The 27,155-nt window shown below is 38.5% G+C and overlaps 3 protein-coding genes across 3 annotated transcripts; 2 read left to right on the top strand and 1 right to left on the bottom strand.

Moving 5' to 3' along the window:
* Nucleotides 1-4,410: 4,410 nt before the first annotated feature.
* Nucleotides 4,411-9,124, top strand: LOC115924104 (aqualysin-1-like). Its single transcript, XM_030985869.1, has 9 exons — nucleotides 4,411-4,464; nucleotides 4,888-4,998; nucleotides 5,407-5,547; nucleotides 5,996-6,125; nucleotides 6,521-6,630; nucleotides 7,077-7,218; nucleotides 7,704-7,888; nucleotides 8,284-8,455; nucleotides 8,935-9,124. The coding sequence occupies exons 2-9, from the start codon at nucleotides 4,891-4,893 to the stop codon at nucleotides 9,072-9,074; spliced, it is 1,128 nt and encodes a 375-aa protein (XP_030841729.1). The 5' UTR covers nucleotides 4,411-4,464; nucleotides 4,888-4,890; the 3' UTR covers nucleotides 9,075-9,124.
* Nucleotides 9,125-15,446: 6,322 nt separating this feature from the next.
* Nucleotides 15,447-19,310, bottom strand: Tlr1.1 (toll-like receptor Tlr1.1). The gene is given in 4 exon segments (NM_214505.1): nucleotides 15,447-16,349; nucleotides 16,351-16,357; nucleotides 16,360-18,548; nucleotides 19,221-19,310. Coding segments are annotated over 3 exon segments (2,673 nt in total). The 5' UTR covers nucleotides 18,534-18,548; nucleotides 19,221-19,310; the 3' UTR covers nucleotides 15,447-15,857.
* A 1,828-nt stretch (nucleotides 19,311-21,138) lies between these two features.
* On the top strand, nucleotides 21,139-26,277 carry LOC115924103 (aqualysin-1-like). Its single transcript, XM_030985868.1, has 9 exons — nucleotides 21,139-21,286; nucleotides 21,760-21,870; nucleotides 22,358-22,498; nucleotides 23,093-23,222; nucleotides 23,605-23,714; nucleotides 24,181-24,322; nucleotides 24,810-24,994; nucleotides 25,327-25,498; nucleotides 25,994-26,277. Exons 1-9 carry the CDS (start codon nucleotides 21,155-21,157, stop codon nucleotides 26,131-26,133), a joined length of 1,263 nt encoding a protein of 420 aa, XP_030841728.1. The 5' UTR covers nucleotides 21,139-21,154; the 3' UTR covers nucleotides 26,134-26,277.
* Nucleotides 26,278-27,155: the final 878 nt, after the last annotated feature.

Raw genomic sequence — 27,155 nt, 5'->3', positions numbered from 1 at the left:
AAGAGCCTTCGCAATCAAGTTAAGCGTGAAGTCCAGGTACGTGAAGCTGCTTTCTATTCCAACAAGGTGAAAGATCTTCGGAAATGTCATCCAAGTAATTGGCATCAACAAATACGCAAGATCACCGGGATGAAAAAGAAGTCTACTGTTCTACCTGGTAGTGAAATGTGCTTATCTGAGCAAGCAAGTTTCATCAATAACCATTTCGCAGGAATTTGTTGTCAATTACCTCCGCTCGAAAGATCTTCTCTACCGGCTTTCTTGCCTGCTTCACATCCTCCTCCCAGCATTGAAGCTTATCAAGTGTATCGTGAACTGTGCAAACTCAAACCATCTAAATCCACACACCATGATGACCTACCCACTAGACTTATCTGTGAATTCGCTCCTGAGATAGCAGGTCCTTTGACTATGGTCTTTAATAAATGTTTAGAAACTGGGAATTTTCCGGATTGTTGGAAGGTTTCAGACATTGTTCCAATCCCTAAGAATACACCATGTAATACTGTTGACCAACTAAGACCAATATCACTCACCCCTACCTTTGCAAAGGTTTTTGAAGCATTTCTCACTAAATGGTTATATCAAGACATTATGAGCAAAATTGATAGTCAACAGTTCGGTAATATGAAAGGATCATCAACCTCTCACTATTTAATAAGTATGATCGATTCGATCTTGAAAGGTCTTGACAAACCTGGTTATGTTGCCTCAGTCTGTACTATTGATTATGCTAAGGCATTTGATCACATCAATCACAATGTGCTGATTGAGAAGTTGTTTGATTTAGGTACTGATCCAAATACTATCCTTCTCTTGTGTAGCTACTTGGAGAACAGATCTCACTGTGTACGTTTAGGATCTACCTTTAGTGGGCCCCTGCCTGTTACATGTGGAGTACCGCAAGGTACGAGGCTCGGTCCCATTCTTTTCCTAATCATGATAAATGATGTTGCAACCTCTACTCCTCTGAGATGGAAATATGTTGATGATTTGAGTGTCGCTGAAATCAGACACAAATCTCAACCCTCCGTATTGCAAGATCATTTATCTTTGATCACCGAGTGTTCTGTTGATAATCAGATGACCCCTAAGCCTGAGAAGTGTAAGGTATTACATATCTCTTTCCTTCGGAACCAGATTGTTATGCCCGAAGTTAGCATCAGTGACTCTGTCCTTCAGCCTACTGAGTTTGTTAAGTTATTGGGAGTGCACTTACAGTCTGATATGAAATGGGATAGACAAGTCGAGAATGCTGTCAAACAAGCATCACGACGTTTTTACATCCTTTGTGTTCTTAGAAAACACAAAGCTCCACTAGAGGATTTGGTTGCTATTTATATTATGTATATTAGACCGTTAGTTGAATATGCCTCCCCAGTGTGGTCATCATCTATTACTGCCAATCAGTCGAACAAGATCGAACGAGTCCAAAAAAGATCTTGCCGTATCATTTTGGGATATAATTATGTTGATTACCTTCACGCCCTTCAACTTTTACAGATTCCATCCCTTGCAGATAGACGACAACAATTGTTCATAAATTTTGTTAAATCACTCTTACAATCCAGACATTCTTCCATGCTCCCTCCACGTAGGGATTCCTTACCAAATTTTCGCCAGTTAAGAAACAGTGACCCTCTTTGCCAACCAACATGCCGTACATCCAGATACCAAAATTCTTTTATACCACAGGCAGTGAAGGTAATCAACATGATGAAACTTGTGTAAATCTACCAATTTCTAATTTCCTTTCTGGTGTTTTCCCCTCTCTTTCTCAAATTCTTCTCTTTTCCTCCTCCTTCTTCTTCCATTCTTCTTTGGTAGATTACACATGTTTCTTTTTCCTTTATGTACATGTATTTCATAATTCTTGCAATAATGTCTATTGTCTACAATGTTTAGATACTTTCTCATTTTACAGAGTCTACAGATTTTATTGATATTTCCCTAACTTTCTTCCTATCTCCTTCTCTCTCTCTCTCTCCTCTCTCTCTCTCTCTCCCCCTTTCTCTTTTCCTATTTCTCTCCATCTGTTTTACTCTCTTCTCTTTCTATGCTCTCTTGGGAATTTCTTTATTGTATGTTTCATGTATTTCGGGTTAATTGCAATGATGTCTACAATGTTGAATACCTGGACTGTTTTTACAGATTCTACAGATTGTATGTTACATGTATCTCAGATTAATTACAATGTCTATAATGCTTGGATACTTGGGCTGTTTTTACAGAGTCTACAGTTGGTATTGATATTTCCCTAACTCTCTTCCTATCCCCTTCCTTCTCTCTTTCTCTCTCTCTCTCTTTCTCTCTTTCTCCTTTTCTTTTCTTCCCTCTCTCCCCTATCTTACTCTTTTCTCTCTCTATGCTCTCTTGGGAATTTCTTTATTGTATGTTTCATGTATTTCGGGTTAATTGCAATGATGTCTACACTGTTGAATACCTGGACTGTTTTTACAAATTCTACAGATGGTATTGATATTTCCCTAACTTTCTTCCTATCCTCTTCCTTCTCTCTTTCTCTCTCTCTCTCCCTCTCTCCTCTCCTTTCTTATTTTCTCCCTCTCTCTTCCTCTATCTTACTCTATTCTCTTACTATGCTCTCTTGGGAATTTCTTTATTGTATGTTACTTGTACCTTCTCAATACTTTAAATTTAAAAATTATTCTTTAGCTGACATATTCCCCTCTTTTCACTATTGATCTTTTTTAAACCCAGTCTTATGCATTTTAATTTTCTTTTATTGGACTCTCGGTCTGTACCTGATTTAGATTTTGCACAGCTCGAGAGCCCTCTTTTGACGTAATTGTAATGATGTATACTTATTGTTTATATGTCCTTTTTGCAATATTTATTGATAATAGTTTAGTTATTTGATATTTTAACTTATGTAACTTATGTATTTATTCGTTACTACTATTTTATTATGTATATTTGATTTAAATTATATTTTTGTACCCAAGACAGTTGTCAGTCTTTGGACTGTTTGCTCTTGGTTTTTGATGTTTTGATTTCAATAAAATCCTATATATAAAACAAAAGAGGAAAGAGAGAGAGAGAGAGAGAGAGACAAAGAGAGAGAAAAAAAAGAAACAAGTGTAATATAGATATTTGTTATACAAAATAGTATAGGATTGTAAACATTGTAAACAGTTTACGAAAGCGATATTTGGAGAAAAAAATAGGACAGAACATATAAAATCAGTATAAGCGTCGAGTTGGGAAGACGTCTAGCATAATAATTTTATGTGTAAAAAGGAATTAAAAAACTGACATCGGTATAAGGCTTATGTACATAGATAATCTCTTAGTAATGTTTAACAATCTTCATAACATACGCAAATATATAATCTCAAATACCAAAAGCTTAAAATGAAACATGTGGCGAAAGTATATAATTAATCAACCGGAATGGAAGGTATTAGCTGGGTAAATACAGAGAGACAGACGTGCAAACAATGACAGAGATACAGAAGAAAGGGCGGGGGGGGGGGGGGGGGGAGGTAGTCAATAAGAGCAAAGAAGCTGAGTATAGACTGAGACATGTTGAAAAGATGTTCAATTACAAAGGTTGGGCAAAACGGGTAGTAATATATACGCAAGGGATGATTTAAGATGATTTATAATTTTTAATTGAAAATCCATGTAAAAATCTAAGTTAAAGTTTTTACAAAAGGAAGAAAATAATATATAAAAAGTAAAAATTTATCGTAACAGGACAAATATAACTATAATTAACGGTGAGAAAGATCACAAAATAGGAGGAAGTGAAATAGAGAGAGAGAGAGAGAGAGAGAAAGAGAGATGGAAGGGGGTCACCACCGGGAAGTAAGGAAACCGGTACATGATTAAAGTTGCAATGAAAAAGAATTATTGACGAGACGTTTTTTTTAATGATTTATAACTGGAACTATCAATCTATGTAAAATTAAAAATCAACGTATTATACAGAGAGAAGACACAAATTATATACGAGTAAAATTTACTAAACAGGGTAAAATTAAATTATGATTAACGGTTGAAGAAGATCAGGAATATCCATAAGAGTAAGTAAAAAAAAACAAAAAAACTTCCAGAACCTGAGAGATAGAGCAAGAGAGGGATAAAATAAATAAAAAAAAGGGAATGGGTAGAGAGAGACAGAGAGAGACAGAGAGAGAGAGAGGAAGTAGGCAACTTGAAAATGAGTTTGCATTATTCTCTTTAGATGTAAATATTCTCCATAATTAGTGTGCGTGTGATGATATTAAGTACTAATGGAACAACACAAATACACTTCATGACTTAATCCTATTATTAATATCTAAATGTCCTTATCATAATCCTTTTATGACGTCTATGCCAGTCTCCTAGTTGATAAGCCTATATTGGTCCAGGACCTCTATAAAAGCAGATGACTAGACACGGTTCTTCATTGGTTCCAGTTTTTCACACCAAGAGACAAAGTACCTCCAGACACATACGGTGAGTTGATTACCAATGATCTTCTTGGTTTAAGTTGTCTAGGCTGATTAAAGTAGGGAGATGGTAGTCAGTTTTCATGTGCAGTTTGTCACAATTCGCTGACATCGGACTTGGTTGATATACTGTTCATGGGTGTACAACAAAATTACACCCTAGTCTTTTGGAGAGCCGTCGGATGAGGAAAATGTGCGAAAATTACTTTTACTTACGGGGCGTTTGTTGGAAAATGCAGAGCATTACAAAAGCCCTGTTGGTAAAAAAAACTGAAGGCTGTGGCTGGTACATTAAACCGATCACTATGAAAATACATAATTTATGCCTACATGAAAGTTGTTCATGTACAAACGACTTGTACAAATGACATTGCTTTAAAAATATTTATATATTTTCTTCTCCATGCATCTCACAAATTTCTTTTATCAGAAAATGCGTGGATTGATCGTATTTACCGCCCTGTTGGCTGTTGCCTATGGCATCGCTCCTCTCCAGCGTGCCAAGGAAACCATCAAGGGCAAGTACCTTGTTATGGTCGACGTAAGTTATCATTTTCTTTTTCTTTATTTAGAATTCATTCGATTTTTCATAAATGATTACTTTTCTTCACAGATTTAAATGACAGGTCATATCAAGCGTTGGTATTTTGATAGACGAAACTTCAATTTCAGTTATCTCTTATATCTTGGAGTGTAGCTTCCAATGACATAATTCTGGCATCTCCATTTTGAGAGGCGCAGCGAGCAAGATCCGAATAGGCTCCCAAATATAAGTCCCGCATAATCTTTCTCAAATGAAATGATATTACTTTAAACGAGCAGTGGCCTCAGCAGTGCTTCAATTATGTTCAATTTTATATAAAAAGCATGTAAAACCACTACTTCGTTCAAGCAAACCTATTGAAATATGTGCATATATGTATTTACTTCGAGTTTACTTCTATTTTAGGAAAGCGTTGATGTGACTGAGTTCGGAGCCCGTCTTTCTACAGCTTTCTCTGCCCGTCGCTTCAGGCTCGCCAAGGTCCTCAAGACCTTCAAGAACATGCAGACCCTTTCACTCGAGCTCAGCGAAGATGCCGTCGAGTTCGTAAGTATAGCTGTCTAGTCCCATATTAGCATTTCGGAGTCTTAACCTTGTACCCTAATTAGAACCCCCAACAGGATTCACATTTGAACCATTGTCGTAGGTTCGTGAAGAATTTACCTCCAACTTCCATCAAATCAATGCGTGGCTTACCAGTCCTGTCATAGACAGTTTGAACAATGAGAGACGAATATTTATGAAGGGCAAGTAACTCCACTGAACTAGTTTGGCCTTCAGTCATTTGCATTACGTCCATCAATTCCATTATAAAAGTATCGGGGTTCTTTTATAATCACCGTGCAATTTTATGGATCCTCTTAGAGCAATTTTTCTATGACTAAAATGTCATATTAGTATTAAAATTGCAATAGCATTATATAGGCCCCACGTATTGTTTTAACAGTTTGATAACTTGTGAGATCTTTACAGAATATCTTGAATCTTGTTATAGCTCCGCAGGTTCGATGGAGTCGTACACGTTGAGGAGGATGGTGTTGTCCGCACTCAGGCCGTCGCCTCATGGGGTCTTGACCGTATTGACCAGAGGAACCTTCCTCTTGATAACTCCTACAACCCAATGAGTAAGATTTAAAAATTGGATGATATCAACTTCTCTGATTAAAACTAGATTTATGCCTAGTTGATCACTTAAAAAAAAGAGGGCGTGTCCAATCCGTTCATTACACTCACTCACGTTTGGAACTACACACAATGATGATTACTACAGTTATTTTTAAATTTTAAAATCTTAAATGAATTTAAATGTAACATTATATCACATAAGAACACAATGAGAAGAAACCAGCTCTTATAATTGGTTACGGTCGTTTTTCCGAAGGTTCATGATTCCGAAGCTTCGTTTTTCCGGAAGTTCGTTTTTCCGAAAATGAAAGGGCAAATCGTCTCATAAAATGTCAGAAATTCAGACAACGTTGATACAAAGTATTCTAACAAAATCCTCTTTCCTTACTTGTAGACTCTGGTGCTGGTGTAAACGTTTACGTGGTCGACACCGGTGTGTGGCCCACCCACAACGACTTCGGAAATCGTGCTGTCGCCGCATACGATGCCGTTGGAAACAACAACGTAAGTTCATATATCAATTTAAAACAAATATCCTTTGAATGAACATGAGGAACCAAATTTTGTCCATGCAGCACTACCCATCAATACAATTTACCAGTCAGAAGCAGATACTATAAGAATATTTTGAAGAAGAGCGTGGGGTGCAAATTTTACATGCCCCCTCTCAAACTGGTTTCTCATGTATTCAAATTGTCTAATAACAGCTACAGAAGTTGACAACTCACAATAAAACCTACGATTCAATAACATCCTTATTATCGTCCGTAAGTGGCCGAGACGAGGCCTACATAAATATATATTACAAATTATGGACCAACAGTTTGAGTTATGAATGAACAAATCTGAAAAAGGGTGTTGCATCCTAAGCCACATCTATACGACATTCAAAAAATCACTACCAGATCACTACCAGTCTACATTAATTGTGTACCTTTCCCTTCTTTCAGGGAGTTGACTGCAACGGTCATGGTACCCATTGCGCTGGAACCGTTGCTGGAACCAACTACGGAGTCGCAAAGAACGCCAACATCTACGGAATCCGAGTTCTTGGATGTCTTGGATCCGGATCCAACTCTGGAATCATCGACGGTAAGTATATTCCTACTTAATATGACGTCATATCGATTTTGGAGTGTGGTGTCAACAAGTTCCTACCTTGACGTCGGAAACACATCTTCACATTGATTAAAATTGTTTTACGATCACAGGCGTAAGGTAACAAATTTCATCAGCGTTTCATCAGCGAATTTAAACTGATTTGTCTCGAGCGGTCGTCACCAAAGTTACACAAATTTATCAAATGCAAGGGTTGCCTCTTATGAATTAAGAATTAACATTGTTAAAATGCTTAACCTGTCTTTGAATAATCTGTTTAGTTTTGGTTGCCTCCACACCTATGGAACAAATTCATTGCACTTCTAAGAAAATGTACTTTACTTGACTTCTACCGTTTTTCCTAATTTATTTATGAAATAATTAGGGACAGTGCCTCGAGTCATCAGGAAAATGCGCTATGTAAATTCAATCAAATTATCTTTATCATCATTTTCAAAATGCGTTTACGTTCTTTGCAGGAATGGACTGGGTTGTCTCTAACGGTCGTCGTCCAGCAGTTGTCTCCATGTCTCTCGGAGGTGGTGCTTCCAGCACTACCGATGCTGCCGTCAGGCGCATGTACGATGCTGGTTTCACCGTCTCTGTCGCCGCTGGTAACAGTAATGAGGATGCTTGCGGTACATCTCCAGCCAGGTCTGGATATGTAAGTTTCTCACTCTTCGAACTCTTCATGACAACTCTTAAACACATAGTTGAAATATTGTAAGATGTTGCTCACAGGCCTCGTTTGATCAAGCTTTAGATATATTCACCATATTCACATATATCCGTATTTTTCATATAGTGGTCCATATAATTGACTCTCCATCCAAGGTTCGAGTTTTCGAATATCACTAACGTTATTTTTAAAGATTTTACTCCACGTTTTCTACTTTCCGCCTGCTGTAAATGTTAGGATAATAATAAATGCAGGGTCCACAGGAAGAGCATTGATTATACTGGTGTGTATACCCTGAGTAAAGAAAACCCAATTATTATCCATTTTTTAATTCATTATCGACGTATGAAATATTATTCATGGTGTCCCCCACCATCCAGGCCCTGACCGTTGGTGCCACCGATGACAACGATGCTCGTGCCTCCTTCTCCAACTATGGCTCCTGCCTCAACATCTTCGGACCTGGAGTTGACATCACCTCTGCCTGGAAGGGATCTGACAGTGCTACAAGCACCATCAGCGGTACCTCCATGGCCTGCCCACACGTCTCAGGTTAGCATATGATACAACGTATAATGACATCCAAATATCCACAGATCTTTTTGGACCAGGAGGGGTGCCATTTAGCACTTTTAGAAAAAATGACTCCCAAAGAGATAGAGTTGCTTCATTAATAATTTTTGTTTGCCATTTTGAATGAATGAAAAGATTCCGCCTGTGTATCGTGGAATGTACCATTGGTACAAAAATTAATTTTCGTACTAATAAATACATAACTTGTATGAGCAACTACCCAATACCTGGGTGTTTTAAAAACTAGTATGAATGAAACAACGGTCTTTGTCTGCCCATGTGCAGATTGTATCTACGACCTAGTCTATCGTTGGAATATTCAGTTGCATTTTCAAAAGCTCACTATGCACTAGGCAATTTATACATGTTTCAAAAACCTCAGACATTATTTCACACTTATTACATGACCGGTACTCAAGTTTGTCTATAACATACTTTGTTTTCCTTTTTTGTTCCAGGAGTCGCTGCTCTTATCCTTGCCGCCAGCCCAAGCATGTCCCCATCTTCCGTCTACAGCTCTATCCTCAGCTCCGCCACCAGCGGTAAGGTGACCAGCAGGGGATGGCTCTCACCCAACCTCCTCCTCTTCACCAACTAAATAAATTATTATGATAAGATGACGAAATGAAATATTTAGTGTGAAAATTATATTTTGACCACTGAATTCGGAAAGTGAAATTTTGAATTGAATATAAATAGATTAATAAATGCCGCAAAAATGAAAGTCTGGAAAGTATTGAGATCCCGGTTACTTATTAGTTTGAATTCTCGTATAAAATTAGATACATGTCAGTTTCGAGAGATTCAAAGAAAGAGAGCTGGAGATAGAGAGAGAGAGAGAGAGAGAGAGAGATGTAGACAAAGAGAGCGGGAGATAGAGAAAGAGAGAAGGAGAAAGAGAGAGAGAGAGAGAGATAAGGAGAGAGTTCACGTGTGTGTGTGTGTGTGTGTTTATATCTGTCATGTTTACATTAAAGGCTTTAAATACACCATGAACAAAGAAGAACAAAAGTATGGTGTGTGTGTGTTCTTCGGTGTGTATCTATAATGGGTGTACAACCATGTAATCTTGTTATTTATTATTTATGTCAGGGGACTATTACTTACAAGTTTTTCAAACTTCCTTTTTAGTCTCCAATTTCTAATTCATTCCAGAATTGTAAGATAATGATTGTTTCATGTTACTTTAATATATATATTATTTTAGGGTTTTATGATTGAAATAAATGAATTGAAAATGAAACTGAAATTGAATTGAATTTCAATTCATTTCATTTCATTTCATTTCATTTCATTTCTTTATTGTGTCCATATAGGATAATTGTTTATATGCACATGGACAATCTTGCTTCAACATATGAACATAGGAACAACATATTAGACCCCGTTCTCACTTACTTTGAAAGTGGTCTTAGCTAGACCGCTCCAGAGGAACGGGTCTTGAGGAACGGTTTGAGAGCGTTCACACTCCGAGCAGTTTTTTATGGCTCAAACCGCTCCACGAATCAAAGTGGTCTTGTTGCTATGGCAGCTCAGGTCAGCAGGTCAATTTTTTCGCGCGCGGAATACAAACCGTATGTACCGTACTACATGTTTCGCACGGAACGTCACTAGCTCACTTCCGGTCAAAGTACGCTTCCGTTCACATTGCACGTTAGAGCGGTCCAAACCGCTCTTAATAAGACCCGTTCCTCAAGACCACCTCCCGAGGTGGTCTTCTGGAGCGGTCCAGATGTCCACTTCCTGGACCACTTTGACCGTTCTCACTCACCTAAGAACTGCTCCTGAGGAACGGGTCTTAGTTAGACCGCTCCAACGAAGTGAATGAGAACGGGGTCTAATTGACATTCATGGGGCCCTGTTTTAGTATACATTTGATATAATATACATGGTCATGATGAATATACAAACATATACATTTAAATACTCTTTCTTCTTCTTCTTCTTCTTCTTCTTCTTCTTCTCTCTTTCTTCTTACATACCCTCCATTTTTTTTCTTATATAATAATAATAATAATAATAATAATAATAATAATAGTCCACTCCAAATTTTATTAAACCGAAACGGAAATTCTTTTCGCCCAATTGATCGTGAGCCCGGCAGCCACTGAGCAGCGCCAGATCGACGTTGCTCTATCCCTTATTGTTGAACGCCAAACAAGGTAGCAACAACTCCCATCTTTTAACGTCTTTTGGTATGACGCGGCCGGGGTTCGAACCCACGACCTCCCGGTTGTGAGGCGGACGCTCTACTGACTGAGCCAACACTCTAATCTGAAGTAGGTATTTTGTGTTAATAATTATTTTTTGATATGGTATAACAGTAGGGGTACAACAGTAAAGTAAGTATACTAAAACAATATATATATTCGTGTAACATGTCAATGAGGGTATTTTGCATGGTTTTCACATTCTCTATTCTTTACTGGGTTAATAGATATTTAATTGAAATTTCAGGAATGTGTATTTGAGAAACTTGAAGTGATCATGCATCATGCCGTCCCAGTTCACGGAGAACCTCAAACGTCGCAACCAGTATCAGGCGCGGGTCCAAGATTTCTTAAGGGGGGCGGGCAAATTTGAAATTATGCGAGCCAAATGCTAGGAACGTAATGGTGACTAGCATTGGCGTAATGAGCAAACACGTTTGGGGGGGGGGGGGAAGCAGACAACAACAAAAATCCGCATCAACCCCATTCTTACATGCAGGCTTTGCTGAACGTTTTTCAAAGTGGGTGGGGGAGGCTAAAGTATGTATGATCAGGTAGAGCGTAGCGTAAATTGGCGTGGGGCCTAGGGGTAAAGGCCCGGCGGGGGGTCAAGGGGCGGAGACCCCGGAAGCTCATGGGGTATGGACATTTAATTACGGTCAGAAGAGCATATTTGGATACCTTATTCATGACACTGGCAGGTCGCTAATTGATGTGGGGTCTAGGGAGCTGAGTCCCCTGAAACTCAGGGATTTGAGGCATTTTATAATGGTCAGATAAGCATTAAGGGGCCCGCCTTAGACCCCCTGGTGTTGAAGCCCCCGAAAGCTCAGGGGTTATCAGGGGCGGATCTAGCTTTTTGCTAAGGGGGGTGACCCAATGATGATGCGGAGCATCGTCCACGAGCCGAGAGCACTGACTCTGATTTGACATTTAACCACAATTCCTAAAGCATTGAGCAGAGTCTAGCTCTGCCAGTTCTGGTTGCATCAAATCACCCAAGTAGAGCCTTTGCACTATGCCTTAATTATATAGTCTCATTGTGCAGACAATGTTACGCACAGCGACTGCTAAGGCTTTATGTCTAAAAACTATCAGGACATCTGCCTAGTACACGTAGTACTAGCAAAGATAGTATACTTTGTATGCCAGATCATGTTTCATTACAGTATAGGCCTAGGCTGAATACGAGGTTGGCGTTATTTCCTGTTATTTTGAACTCTCATGATCTTTCTTTCCTCATCCGGGAGCAGAGGTCACCTCAGATGATCTACGGATCAACAGAGTCTACAAAAGTCCCAAAGAACAATTGAAAAAGTATATATAACGACAAGAGAGAGAGAGAGAGAGAGATTGAGAGAGGGGAAGAGGAGAGAGAAAGAGAGATTGAGAGAGGAAGAGAAGGGGGAGATATAGAGAGGGTCAGAGAGATAGAGAGAGAGAGGCCCAGAGAGAGAGAGAGAGAGAGAGAGAGAAAGAAAGAGTAAGGAAATATTGCCTCTGACACAGTCGGAACAAATTAATATTGGTCGTATTCCTCTAAATTATATGTTATGATAATTCAGTTTATTTGGCATCATAAAAACAATTACAAATCATAAATACAGAATAAATAATATTCCAGGACCTATAAGAAGCAACTTGTGCTTGTACACGAGCCCATATCAAGTAAACACAATATTAAATTAAATGGCTAAATAAATAAAACTTACTAAGTATGTATACACAACTTTTAGAAGTAGAAAAAAAGGACCAACCATTAACTATTAACAGGTACCACCTATGTATAAGCACATAACAACAATCACACACAAACACACAAGAGCGATACCAAAAAGGTAGAGTTCAGAAAGAGAAAGAGAAGAAAGAGAAAGAATTAAAAAAAAAAAAGAGACGGGAACGAGAAAGAGAAGAAAGGGATGAGGTCGGAATGAGAAAGATAATGAGCTGTACTTAGTCAAGGATGACATTGTTTCAAAAATTATATGTTTAATTAGAGTTCTAAAACGAGAAAGTGTGGAGCTGGATTTAAGGTTATTACAAATTGAGTTTCATATGTGTTCCATGTAAAATGGATAAAACGGGTAATGGGAACACGAAGGTTATCCTGTGTACGAGCGGGGTTACGTATGGAATGAAGAATTAGTTCTAAACATATCAAAAAATACTGGGAGAATCCCTTAGTTCACGATGATTTAACATGAAAACTGATACATTAAATTTTTAATAGATCAAACTGTAGGAGAATTTTTAATTCAAGAAACAGTAGTAATTTGGGAGTACAAAAGCCCCTTTTTTATCAGTCGTATTGCACGTTTTTGTAAAATATGTAGTTTATCAAGATAGATTGGTGGGTATAAAATATCTGAGTTTGAATGAAACAAGTATAATTGTTGAAAGCTTAGAAGATATATTAGCAATGTGATACTTCCATTCAAGTGACTCATGAATAAGAATGACTACAAGACTTAATGAGTCAGTTCTCTCAATAACAGTATTTTTAATTCATATCGGGTCAGTGTTTGATGGGTTTTTTCCTTTCAGAATGGAACGATAAATACTTTATTTCTTAAAATTCAATAATAGCTTGTTATATCTTAATCAGTCGTTTAACATTTTTCATTGGGTGATCTGCCGCCAAAGGGGGTGCCCCCGCCTGAATTCGCGCCTGATCTTCTCTTCTCAAAACATGACACATCCATCTCAGTCCACTTATTCCGCTTCCACCACAGTTTTTTTCCACAGAGCCAACGTTTCCCTGAGCTCACTTGAATTAAGCACCTCACAACTTCACATCTTCTGTCGTCTTCTACCGTCTTTACATTCCAAGTTTCTGATCCATATTCCATCGTTGTTATAACCAGGCACGTAGCCATGGGTGGGGGGGGGGGGGGGAGGCACGTGCCCCCCAAATTTTTTTCCAAGATCGGTTGAACTTTTTAGACCCCTTTTTTGACCTCGATCGATTACATGTATGTGCCCCCCCCCCAACATCAAACTCTGACTACGTGCCTGGTTATAACACAAGCCTTATATTGCATCCATCTCATTGACAATCTGTTTTTTTATAATTTACAAAAGTGTCTGGTTCTTTAGTAGGTTGTACAATGCAGTAAGGGTTGTTTTATATTTGTTTTGTGTCCAGGCATGCAGAGTTACATGGAACGATACACCAAGAGCATTTAAGCATGTTCTCGGTAACTTTGGTCCCACGCGACAACGTTCACGGGGAGCGACCTTGAGCAGATCATCAAGGAAATGGATGCTAAGATCCCTCTGGACAAGCTCGAAGAGCGCCGTCAAGGGCGAGATCAGGCGCGTACGCAGGGGGGGGGGGGGGGGGGGGGTTAAGCCCCCCCTTGAGTTTTTTTTCTTCAAATTGTTCAAATTTCGAGACCAAAAAAAAAAAGTGTCCTCTTACCCCCCCCCCCCACTGGGCGACTTTTCAGCTGGCTTAGTCGGTGCGATTTTTTTGGACTCCCCCCCCCCCCAAAAAAAGTGTCCTCTTACCCGTATCTCACTCGTATCATATTATTACCCCTATGGTACCTGAATAAATATAAGAATACATTAGTATAGTCATTAGTGTATCATAGTCATTTATCTACATTTATAAATGCGAGATTGTACAGAAAATTTAATTTTGTGTATACATGTATTCGTAATTTGTCAATGTTTGAGCCAGTAGCTTTTTGAAAACTAGAGAATAAAAGAAAACTCGGTACAACGATAAAGACGCTTGGTAGAATTAAAGTGTGTAGATATTTCTTGCCTTTCCTTTATACCACAACATACTTTTGCTTAATGCATTCTAAATTAATGAATTATGTAGAAAGTAAAGTCCGTTTTAATTTAACTGTAACAGATTTGTGTAAACAACCCCAGATGGTAATATACATCAAATGGCCTAAAAATGCAGACATGCACACATACATGTACACCGGCACTACCAGTACTCGGCATTTAGCCATGATCGATGCCCGACTCCTTATTTGGAATTCCCTATATATCATTGCTTTGTGATTTATCAACATAAATATGAACTTTTCTTTGAATTTCACACCACACACACTGCAAAGAATATCGTTCATAGAATATTCACATTGTGAGGAAGTAAATCATCCAAATTGTAAGGTATGCCTTTTTCCTGTTGACTGATATTAAAATCTTTAAATACTGTATCAACACTAAAGACTTGATTTCTCCAAAAGAAAATGGAGTCATTCCATAAATAACTTATCATCTGTTAAGAGCCAGAAGGGTATTAACTATGTATGCACTTCTGGCTCTAGGAGATTATGGTTTGTGCTTAACACTCATTTGATATAATAATGATATTGATAACAGTAATGATAAAAATAAAAGTAGTGGTATGGTGAAGATAAATGGTTTATTAATAGATTAACAACAACAAAACATTGCGACATAGCCCAATTCTGCGATGATTTTACAATGATAGAGTGCATACAAAAATGGCAATTTGCTTCGATAGAAATAGATAGATAAAAATTGTTATCGACATTGATCGAGTTCTTACAGAAAATGTAATCATCATTGACAAATAGTATAACACATAGGAATCAATTGACAAATAACATTTTGTGTTATTACAATTTGTTTTTATAAACTAATGTGACATGTGATTCAATATTCTGCATTACCATGTAAAAGATAAAATATGATAATCTAAAGACAATAGTTGATGTCTATATTTTTACATCTGTTATCTGTGAACATGATAATAATGATGATACTTCTAACTGCTGCTGCTGCTACTCCTAATGATAATACATGTACTACTATTCACTTTTGTATGATGCCTTTTAAGCCTAAGATTATGAGCACAACCTCAGCTCTGGTATCAACCAGGGCACAAAGAGTTTCGAAAAATACTTTTAATTCTGTCTTAAATGATTGCACAGTTTATGGTAGGCACCTCTGTTGTTATGATGGCTTCTAGAAAGGAAGATTATTGAGGATCTTTTGTATGAAAATTAAAATAAAGGAACAAAGTACTAATGAAATTTTGATCAAAGAGAGCAGTTTCCGAACTATTTGTATCTTGATATTGTGAACTTATTCCCGAACCAACCCTTAAATACCCTAAATACAGGCCTATTTTCGTTGCTATTAGTCTTTTTTTAAACGGAAATTGAATTGCCATACTGGTTCTATTCATTTGGGATCAGATCATTGGTCCTTAGGTTGATGGTCAGATTCTTTGCCAATTCATTCCAGAAATATTCTTGACCTCTCACATCCTCTGTCCAGTGGAGGTAAGGTCTGCCGTCACTGAGGAACAACCTCGCCAAGAAAGGTATCTCATCATCTGGGATGTCTTCGAGGAAGACAACGACTACAAATTCAGTCTGGGTATCACTCACATGGTTCATGGCCGTACGAAACTTGAGCATGAACCAGCGATCACGCACAGCGGCTCTGCTGAGTAGAATGATGGTCTTGTAACTCCGGCTCACCACGTAGTCAACGGCATCCAAGTAGTACATACCCGGTATGAGGTCTGCGTCACCAAAGGTGTTCCTTTGAAACTGCGGTAGCTTGACCTCCAGAGTTGGCCTCAGATTATCGCGAATCCATTCTTCGTCGTCGTGATAGAAGATGATATTTACGTCGAACTCATAGTCGTTATGGTCGCGCGCGTCTAGCCTCTCCCTATACCCAATGACCGCCAGTTTTAGGAGGAAGAGTTTGTACCTCAGCCTCCATCGCTGGTGATAGACGAGTACGAGTAAGACAGCCAAGGAGACGATGACAATCGGAATTAAACTGAAGATGGCATAGTTGAACCGACAGAGTTCAGTGGGATTAAAATGAAGTATCTCACGGAGAGAAGCCAATGATGATGGTGCACAGAGAGTCTGATTCTCATTGGCAAGGCGTACTGTTCCATTCTGATTCAGCCAATGTAGAAGCCACTCAAAATCACATGTACAAATAAGTGGGTTCTGGGAAAAATCTACCAGTGAAAGAGAAGAATAGATTGGTCTAAATATGCTCTCGTTTAGAACCGTTAGCTTGTTGTTTGCCAATGAAAGGCTTGTAAGTCTTGATTTGTTCAGGAACGTTCCTTCATCAAGGAGTGCTAGAATGTTTCCATCGAGTTTAATGCTTCGTATTTGCCCTAACCCTGTAAGTAAACCAATACGAATCTGCTCAAGGTTATTGCCTGATAGGTTCAGCTTCTGAAGTGAATCCAAACCTGTAAACACAAGAGGGTGAAGGTTGGAAATAGCGCAGGCATCTAAACTGAGCTCCTGTAGTGCAGAGAGGTGATGGAAGATCCCAAGATCCAGGCCGAATTTGCCAATGTTCGGATTCTTACTCATATCCAATGTTGTAAGGTTGAACAGTCCTTCGAAAAGAGAAACATTTGTGGCTGGATCCCACAGATTATAAGGAAAAACTTGTGACTCTTGTATATCCAAATAAACAAGATTCATTGAGTTTTTGAAGGATTTCCCAGGTTCTAAAGGATTTATAGGTGCCCCAAAGAGGTAGTTTCTTTTCATATAAAGCGACCTTAATACCGGAGTGTACAACTGCAAATACCTGATACTGCATCCTGACAAATCAATGGTGTGAATGTTATCTAGTCCTGTAAAGGATGTCAAATAAATACTAGCAAGTCGTCTGTTAAAGCTTAAGTCTAAAAGGGTTAAATTTTGCAAACCAAGGAATGCGAATTTTGAAATTTCTGTTAATGAATTCGTGGATAAATACAATTTAATGAGGTTGATTGTCCAAGTATGATTACCAGTATTAATACTCCTTACCTGATTGAAATTTATGTTCAGCACTTTCAGCGCCTGCATGCTATCAAAAAAGTTCGGTTCGATTGTAGCTATTTTGTTATTACTGAGATCAAGTTGATCGAGCAGCGTCAGATTCGAGAAGACAAATGGAAAGAGTGCATTCACTTTGTTGTAGGAGAGATCAAGAAGAGTGAAGGAATAATCTCGCAAAGGAGTAAAAACATCTTGAGGGAAATGACCTAAATTAACATCGACTTTAAGGCTCTTGATATGTGAACGAGAGATTCCGATTGTTAGGTTTCTCAGCATCTCGGGTGTCCAAGAGTGGCCTCCGGCATATATTAGAATCAATGAGTGGGTATGTAGTGCAGCAATTGCAATTGGATCAATCAACTTTATGGGGTTATTCCCAAGCTCCAGATGATCAGTTTGACACCCGAAGGTGAAAGTTTCCTTCGTGAGCTGTTCAATGTGATTATAAGCAAAGCCAGCATATCTTACCGAGCCACAAGTGCTGATATTAATGAAAGTGAGGTGGTTGAAACCTAAATCCAGGTAGTCTATGTGTTGATTCCATTTTAGGGTGTCGTTGGGAAGGGATTTCAAGTTTGATCCTGACAGGTTCAGCAAGGTCAGCTTACTGGCCCATCTGAATAAGCCTGAAACTGGGAGCACAAGATTGCGATTGACGATTATAGACAAGTTCACCAACTTCTTGAGAGGGTGGAAAGCGGTGGGTTCTATCACTCTGATGTCGTTAGCTGAAAGATCCAAGTCGGTGATCAGGGGGTATCTCTTAAACGAGAACTTCGGGAGGACAGTGATGTTGTTTTCAGACAAATCAAGTTCCTTAGTGTCTTCTGCAAGATTTTGAGGAACCGAATCAAGACCTCTGCTACTGCAGTAAGCTTTTCTTTGCTCTACGTTTTGGTAACATCCCCGACGAACGCTTCCTGTATGTAATCCCGAGGATACAATCTCCATCGAGTCGCCTTGGAAGGCTTGAAGCGTCAAGGGCAAGAGAAAAGCCATGACCAATGATGGGAAAAGAGATGAAGGGTGTTTGAAAGACATGGTGTCCTTGTTCGTCTGTAAAGTGACAGAAAGAAATATCCTCCAATTGATTTAGCGGACCAATATCAGTAGAACATAAGTGATAATATTATGATGTATTCATTAGAGACACAATGATTTATATAAAGCTATATGACATTCAGTACGAGTGCAATATTTATTTTGAAGATAATTAGTTAAACTGAAATCCATTATGAAATACTCGTATGCATAAAGCCCGAAAAGGTTTGTAAGCAGATAATTATAAAATGTTTGTTGGAAGCTTATACTTAAAACTTGAAGTTTATTTACCAGTTTGCACAAGAAGTGATCTTTCGTAACCTTCGGAATGGATAATCAGAAAGAGGATTACACTAATAGAAGTCCATGAGCACGAATCGAGGACACATGCCATCACATTCGGATTTAAGGGGAATGGGGGCACAACCGGCCCGTACCATCTTTTGAAACCTTAGTGGTATATCTTTAATACGAAAGACTAAGAATGTGCCCCCATCCCCCCCCCCTTTGGTTTTTAAAAATTATTTGCTCGTCAGAAAATTACAAGATCCTAGATCGGCGCCTGCATGCCATTAACTGCAGGAACAAGATTGCGCTTTTTTCCCCTCCTTTTTTCCTTCTCTTCTTACTCCAGATGTTTAAAGTTATAAAAGAAGAAGTGAAAAATATCTTGAAATTGTAACGTACCTCTACTTTCTGGATACCGAGGAACTTACACACCACTTCAGATACGTGGATTTGTTAAAAGTGTAAAATGAAAGCCGACCCGACTCAAATCAATGTCTTGCATAATTTGATATTTGCACACTCATGCCAGTTCACGGAATATGAAATTTGATGAGACATTTCTTCCAGGATGTTTACTGTTTCCTTCCTGGTCAGTGTGTACATGGTTAAATCAGGGAGGTGGGCCCACCTCCCTGGTTAAATTCATTTCTTGTGAAATGAATGAATTAAATGAATGCGATTGTGGAAGTGGGGCGGGGGTAGGGGGGGGGGGTGGCAACGAGGAACACGTGTTTCCCGCAGAATTTATTAGTATCATTATTATTATTATTATTATTATTATTATTGTCTGGCTTCGCCGTGGATTAGAAGGAATGTCGAAAGCATCCCTTCTCCCCTCTCCATGCCCCATCCCCCCTCTCTCTGTCTTACACAAACACAAACCGCACTCCCACTACAAGCACTTCCCCCACAGAGGCACACCCACATTTATGCGTAGGTATATCCTCTGACCTGATAACCATTTACTCTAGTCTCAATTACAAATCTAAAGCTTAGCATTTTACTTTTGATTAGTACTAGAATTAGTTCTGTTGAGTGGAGAATATTAATTTTTCTTTCATGTGTGTTCAACATTATGAAAAGATGATTAGAACCCCTAGTCTATGTTATTAGCATGATACATAACTCTGTATAGTTTACTTTTTGATAATCTTGGTTTGTGTTGCAGAAGGGGGGAGGGGCGGGAGGCGTAATTCTTTCCCCACTTAAGCTCCGGACCCCAGTATGAACCCATTTGCATACAGCCAATCAAAGCTCATCTTGTCAATAACAAGCTTTACGCATGCTAATTCGAAACGGTGATGCGAAGCTCTAGCTTCACACACACAGCGCATGGTGTTACCCCCATCCCCTTCATTTTTTTATGTGTATGTTTTTTTTGGGAAACCCCCCCCCCCCCCCCTTTTTGAGTTTGGATTTGTTTTAATTTTTTTTTTTTAAATACAAAAAATAATTTAAAAAAATCATAATGGATGACCTAAAAAGGATGACCTAACCCCCCCCCAAAAAAAATGTCCTGTTTAGGTGGTTAACCGGGAAGCAAGGAAACAGGTATATGTTTAAAGTCATAGTGAAAAGGAATTATAGACCAGGCGTGATTTAAAATGTTTTGTAGTTGTAAATTATAAACATTGTAAAATTCATATTAACAAATTACACAAAGTGGAGGCACAAATTATCTAAAAATAAAATATAACATGATAAATTAAACCTGATTAATGGTTGAGAAGATCAGCAAAATGAGACCAAATAAAAGAGAGAGAGAGAGAGAGAGAGAGAAAGAGGAGGCAGGTAATGGTTAACTGGGAAGTAACGAAACATATATAAAGTAATTATGACGATGAATTATAGACGGAGTGTGAATTAAAAATAATTTATACATGTCATTGTGAATTAAAAATGATTTATACATGTAATTGTAAATTGTAAATATATGTAAAGTTGACAATTATACAGAGGGAAGAAACAAATAATACAAAATTCAAATGTACTAAACAGGATAAATTGAACTTTAATTTACAGTAGAGGAAGATCACGATAATTAGATCAAGTGTAAAGAGACAAAGAGAGAGAGAGAGAGACTACCAGACTATGAGAGATAGAGCAAGAGAGATAAAAAAAAATAGAGAGACTGTAGAGACAGATAGATAGAGCGAGGGAGAAAGGGGGCTTTAACTTGTCAATGAGTTTCCAACATTCGTTCTAGATTTCATAATATTATATAGTTATTGTGCACGTGATGGTATAAGATATTAGCTCACCTGGAACAGCACACGACACTTAATAATTTAATCCTATTATTAATATCTACGTGTCCTCCTCATAATCCTTTTATGACGTCCATGTCAGCCTTCCTGATAAGTCCGACTTGGTACAGGACCTCTATAAAAGCAGATGACTGGACTTGGTTCTTCATTGGTTCCAGTTTTTCACACCAAAAGACACAGTACCTCCAGACACCTACGGTGAGTTGATTACCATTTGCCTTCTTGGTTTAAGCCATTCGGGCTTCTTAAAGTTTAAGGAAGATGGTGGTCAGTTTACACGTGCAGTGGGCCATAATTTGCTGACACCAGACTTTTTTTAAAATAACATTACTTGGTTCTTCGTGGGTGTACATGGGTACATGTCTGTACACAGCAAAGCCGTGGGCCCATCAAGAAATACCCCCTAGTTTCTCGGAGAGCCTTCGGGTGAGGGAAATGTAAGATAATGACTTTTTCATATGGGGCATTTGGTGGAAAATGCAGTGCATTACAAAGGCCTATTTATAGTCATCAAACTGAAGGATATGATTCTTACATTAAACTGATCAAAAAGAGGAGTCATAATTGATGCCTACATAGAAGTTGTATCTTTTTGTCGATTTATACAAATGACAATGCATTGAACATTTTAATAATCTTTGTCATACATTTCACATAATTTCTTACATCAGAAAATGCGTGGATTGATCGTGTTTACCGCCCTGTTGGCTGTTGCCTATGGCATCGCTCCTCTCCAGCGTGCCAAGGAAACCATCAAGGGAAAGTACCTTGTTATGATCGACGTAAGTTATCATTTTTTTATTCTTTAATTTAGTGTTCATTCGAGTTTTCCCACATGATTTTTTAAAAATAATTTCACCGTTTCGAATGACAGTTAATACCGAGCATTGATATTTTGATAGACGATTTCTTTTTTCAATTGTCTCTAATATCGTGGAGTATATTTTTCAATGACATATTTTATGCAACTCCTTTTTGATAGGCACAGCGATCACGATGAGCCAAATAGGAAATAGCAGATTAACCAACGACACAAAAATGTTCTGTTATTAAATTATTACGTAGGTACTGTGACCTCCTATACAAAATTCTGGATCGGCCTCTAAATACATGCTCCGCAAATTAAGAAAGAAAAGAAATGTGGTTACTTTAAGTTAGCTTTTGCCTCTTCAGTGCTTCATTTGTTGTTCAGTTTTATATCAAATACTAATAGAATCACTACTTCATTAAAAAAGGCCTGTTAAAATATGCGTATATATTCAATTACAGGATAGCGTTGACGTGACTGAGTTCGGTGCCCGTCTTTCTTCAGCTTTCTCTGCCCGTCGCTTCAGGCTCGCCAAGGTCCTCAAGACCTTCAAGAACATGCAGACCCTCTCACTCGAGCTCAGCGAAGATGCCGTTGAGTTCGTAAGTATAGCTGTCTAGTCCCAAATTAATGTTTTGACCAGAATACGAAATGTCACTCGTAAATAATCAACGTGCATCAATGTTTTTTTTTTTAATCGCTCTTTTAAGATATTGCACACTATAGTCTTTCAGGGTTCTTGAAATAACTAAAATACCACTAAGGACTCTTTGGCGACATTGGTGTATTCCTTACTCTACAGAACCTACAAAAGTCATAGAAGTATCGTTTTTTTATAAGAATCAGCGTGCAATATCAAGGATCCTTTTAAAGCTTATCTGCCATAGTTTACAGGAGGGATTAGAGCACCCTGCAAGGTCACTGGACAGGTGGTTATCTCATCAACTCAGCTCTCAGTTAACATATGAAAAAGAGGATATGGGGGACCAATGGTCACCGATTAGGCATTGTTTGTTATATAGAGGGCGCAAGTAACTACAAGTAGTGCAGTGGGCCTTTAAAGCAAATTTTTCGAAGAGAGATTGGTTATATAAGTACAAAATTTCATTAGTATCGTATATGCGCAATTACTTGATTAAACAGTTTGATAGTTTTTAAACAGATCTTTACAGAATATCTTGAATCTTGTTATATAGCTCCGCAGGTTCGATGGAGTCGTACACGTTGAGGAAGATGGTATTGTCCGCACTCAGGCCGTCGCCTCATGGGGTCTTGACCGTATTGACCAGAGGAACCTTCCTCTTGATAACTCCTACAACCCAATGAGTAAGATTTAACATTGGATGATTTCAACTTCTCTGATTAAAAGCAGTTAATTCTCCGATGTTCTTGCATATTTGCTCACTTTAAAATTTAGAGGGCATGCATAATCTTAAATCCCCTTCTTTTTTTTCTTCTTTTTTTTTTTTTTATCTGTAATGAATATTTTTCATCATATCTAATTATAACAAAATTATTGTTTGAGAAAAATCAGCTCTTGAAATCGGTTAAGTGTCGTTTTTCTGAAGGTTCATTATAATTCCGGAGTTTCATTTTTTGTAGAAGTCCGTATTTCTGAAAATGAAAGGGTAATCGTCTCATAAAATGTCAGAAATTCAGAAAATATTGAATCAAGTATTCTCACAAAATCATCTTCGCTTACTTGCAGACTCTGGTGCTAATGTGAACGTGTACGTGGTCGACACCGGTGTGTGGCCCACCCACAACGACTTCGGAGGTCGTGCAGTCGCCGCATACGATGCCGTCGGAAACAACAACGTAAGTTCATAAAGGCCTATCAATTAAGAACAAAAAGCCTTTGAATGAACATAAGGAACCAAATGTATCCGCTGCTACTCAAGAGTACCTTTGACAGGTTAGAATCATATCAGAGAAGGGCAGTGGGGTGCTAGGGCTAAATCCGTAATTTGTAAAAGTCCCTCTCACAATGGTTCTCATGTATTCAGATTCTCTAACGAAAGCATTAAAATTGTACAATATGCGAATAAAGATGATTTAATGACATAATCAAGATCGTACGTAGACCAAAAGCGACCGAGCCAAGGTCTACATTAAGGTTGTAAAATTACAAAGTTGGAAACCACATTTTGAGTTATGACAATAAAAATCTGAAATAGAATGTAGCGTCCCAAATCACATTTAAAGACGTTCCACACATCCCCAATGTATCTTGTTGTTGAAAAGGGCACTACCAGTATACATTTGTACTTTTCCCGTCTTACAGGGAGTTGACTGCAACGGTCACGGTACCCATTGCGCTGGAACCGTCGCTGGAACCAACTACGGAGTCGCCAAGAACGCCAACATCTACGGAATCCGTGTTCTTGGATGTCTCGGATCCGGATCCAACTCTGGAATCATCGACGGTAATTATATTTCTACGTAATATGACGTCATATCGAAGTTTAGAGTGTGGTATCAAGAAGTTCTTAACTTGACATCGGAGAGACTATATTCAAATTGCTTCATGATTACGGGTGTACGGCAACAAATTTCGTCAAGGGGCTGAATCCCATTAAAAGAAATATGAACTGATTTGTCAGTACGAATAACCAATGTACCAAATCCAAGGGATACCTTTCTTTTAATTAGAAAGGAACAAAGGAAAACACCTGAATTTCTCTTTGAATAACCTGTTTGGTTTCCGTTGCCCCACGCCTATGGAACAAACCTTATTTCTAAGACCAGGTTCTTTGCTTTACTTTTTCAAAAAACAACTGAAAATCAACCGTTCTTCTCAAGTTATGCATAGCATAATTAGCGACAGTGCCTTGTATCCTCTGGAATGCGCTTTATGAATTCAATCATTAGTATTTGTATTATCATTTCAAAATGTGTTTACGGTCTTTGCAGGAATGGACTGGGTTGTATCTAACGGTCGTCGTCCAGCAGTTGTCTCTATGTCTCTCGGAGGTGGTGCCTCCAGCACTACCGATGCTGCCGTCAAGCGCATGTACGATGCTGGGTTCACCGTCTCTGTCGCCGCTGGTAACAGTGATGAAGATGCTTGCGGAACCTCTCCAGCCAGGTCTGGATATGTAAGTTTCCTAATCTTTCAACTCTTCGTGGAATGTCTCCCCATACTCCCTATATCCACATCCAGCGTTAGTGTTCGTATAGTGAGAATTGAGAATTGACTCCCAACCCAAGGGCAGAGGATTCGAATCTCACCAACGTCATTTGGCAAGATATTATTCCACTTTACCACTTTCAACCTGAGGTAAATGCTAGGCTAATAATAAGTGCATGGTCCACAGGAAGAGCAGTCTTAATAGTCTAGTGGCTTCCCTGAGTAAAGGAGACCTAATTATTATCCATTTTTAGTTCATTATTTATACGAAGTCTCATTCATGGTGTCCCCAATATCTAGGCCCTGACCGTTGGTGCCACCGATGACACCGATGCCCGTGCCTACTTCTCCAACTATGGCTCCTGCCTCGACATCTTCGGACCTGGAGTTGACATCACCTCTGCCTGGAAGGGATCTGACAGTGCTACCAGTACCATCAGCGGTACATCCATGGCCTGCCCACACGTCTCAGGTATGTCGTCTTGGATGATGATTCCTGGATGATATCTTTAATACTGTTAAAGACTGTTACTTTTACAACTTGGAGGTGAAGATAATTACCCTAAAAATAACAAATTTAATTATACAGTTGGGAATGCTTCATTAATAATTTTGTTCACCCTATCGAAAAAATAATTTCGCTTGTGTATCATGGAATGCATCATTGGTACAAAGTGAATAATTATATTACATTTATGGGCACCTATCCAGTATCTTAGTGTTATACAAATCAAGTGAGAGAAAAAGAAGTCATCAATGACCATTGTCCGCCCGTGTGCAGATGGTATCTAAGACCTGATGGCCTTATTGTTGGAATACTCCGTTGCATTTTCTAGATCTCAAAATACATAATAGTGCACTACGCAATTTATACCTTTCTCACAACTTTACACAATATTTCACACTTATCGCACGACAGGTACTGAAGTTTATCTCTCACATACTTTCGTTTCGCTTTATTTTTCAGGAGTTGCTGCTCTTATCCTTGCCGCCAGCCCAAGCATGTCTCCATCTTCCGTCTACAGCTCTATCCTCAGCTCCGCCACCAGCGGTAAGGTGACCGACAGTGGCCGGCGCTCACCCAACCTCCTCCTCTTCACCAACTAAATCAAAACAACAATGGCTCAAAGGATATTCAAATTAAATAGAATGAACGTTGTTTTTAGAAATGTGAAAATATCTCATGTAATGATAATGTAATTAAAGATAAATGAATCGATAAATCTTCAAAAAGAATTGTGTAAAACATGACTTTCTTGTGTCACATCTGTTCATCAAAGTCAATGAGCCAGTAATAAAATGAATGTACCAATCGTGCAAGTATGCGTGTGTGTGTGTGTGTAATAGAGAGAGAGAGAGAGAGAGGGGAGGGAGAGAGACAGAGACAGAATCATTAACAGATACAGAGACAGAGACGGATTTAAATAGAGACACAGATAGAGAGAGGGAGAGAGAGAGAGGGGGAGAGAGAGAGAGAGAGAGAGAGTCAGGCAGGCGGAGACAGACATACATAGGAGGGCGGAGGGAGAGGTAGGAAGAGGGAGACAAAGCTCTTGAATGATAAAGACGTGTCGCACGAGCATAAGATTACTCTTTTAGTTGATTTGAATCTATTCACACTAAAAATAAATACAGGCAATATTATAATCAACAATAACACAAATACATTAACATAACATTTAACTTAAACTATGATCTTTTTTTAATAGGACGATGTCTTCAACTTGATTATATAGCAACAATATTAACTGTTCGTATTACAACACATATTACATACACGTAATATGAAATTCCGAGTATTTACAGTGATTGCAAACTGGTAGGGTCTTTAATGTTCATCTAAATAGGATTGTCGCTGTATCACACGAATAATTTTGAACTATGTGAGACTTTAATGAGAAACTAATTTAGCTTCCACATTCTTATTTTGAATTCAAAAACTTCCTTCGCCAGCAGGCCAAATTCATAAATCTCGGTCTTCCAAACAATTATTAGCAATGTTAATTCTTGGATTCAGTATGTGTTCAATCGACCAGCACGAAAAACATCCCTTTCTTTGCATAATTATAGACAATTATCGTCTCACGTTGCCAACGGTTATACGGTCCTCGATACGGTCAGCCGTTCGA

The sequence above is a fragment of the Strongylocentrotus purpuratus genome, unplaced genomic scaffold (assembly GCF_000002235.5).
Source record: "Strongylocentrotus purpuratus isolate Spur 01 unplaced genomic scaffold, Spur_5.0 spur5_scaffold_15, whole genome shotgun sequence".
NCBI lineage: Eukaryota > Metazoa > Echinodermata > Echinoidea > Camarodonta > Strongylocentrotidae > Strongylocentrotus > Strongylocentrotus purpuratus.
Note: the sequence above shows the minus strand (reverse complement) of the source record. Positions and strands in the feature narration are given on the sequence as shown.

What these genes read in the sequence shown, in the direction of transcription:
- LOC115924104 (XM_030985869.1), top strand. Translation starts at nt 4,891, where the DNA reads ATGCGTGGATTGATCGTATTTACCGCCCTGTTGGCTGTTGCCTATGGC. An exon ending in CAACTCTGGAATCATCGACG is followed by an intron (nt 7,219 to 7,703) that starts GTAAGTATATTC and finishes CGTTCTTTGCAG; the next exon opens with GAATGGACTGGGTTGTCTCT. An exon ending in GGCCTGCCCACACGTCTCAG is followed by an intron (nt 8,456 to 8,934) that starts GTTAGCATATGA and finishes TTTTTGTTCCAG; the next exon opens with GAGTCGCTGCTCTTATCCTT.
- LOC115924103 (XM_030985868.1), top strand. Translation starts at nt 21,155, where the DNA reads ATGACGTCCATGTCAGCCTTCCTGATAAGTCCGACTTGGTACAGGACC. An exon ending in CAACTCTGGAATCATCGACG is followed by an intron (nt 24,323 to 24,809) that starts GTAATTATATTT and finishes CGGTCTTTGCAG; the next exon opens with GAATGGACTGGGTTGTATCT. An exon ending in CTCCAGCCAGGTCTGGATAT is followed by an intron (nt 24,995 to 25,326) that starts GTAAGTTTCCTA and finishes CCCAATATCTAG; the next exon opens with GCCCTGACCGTTGGTGCCAC.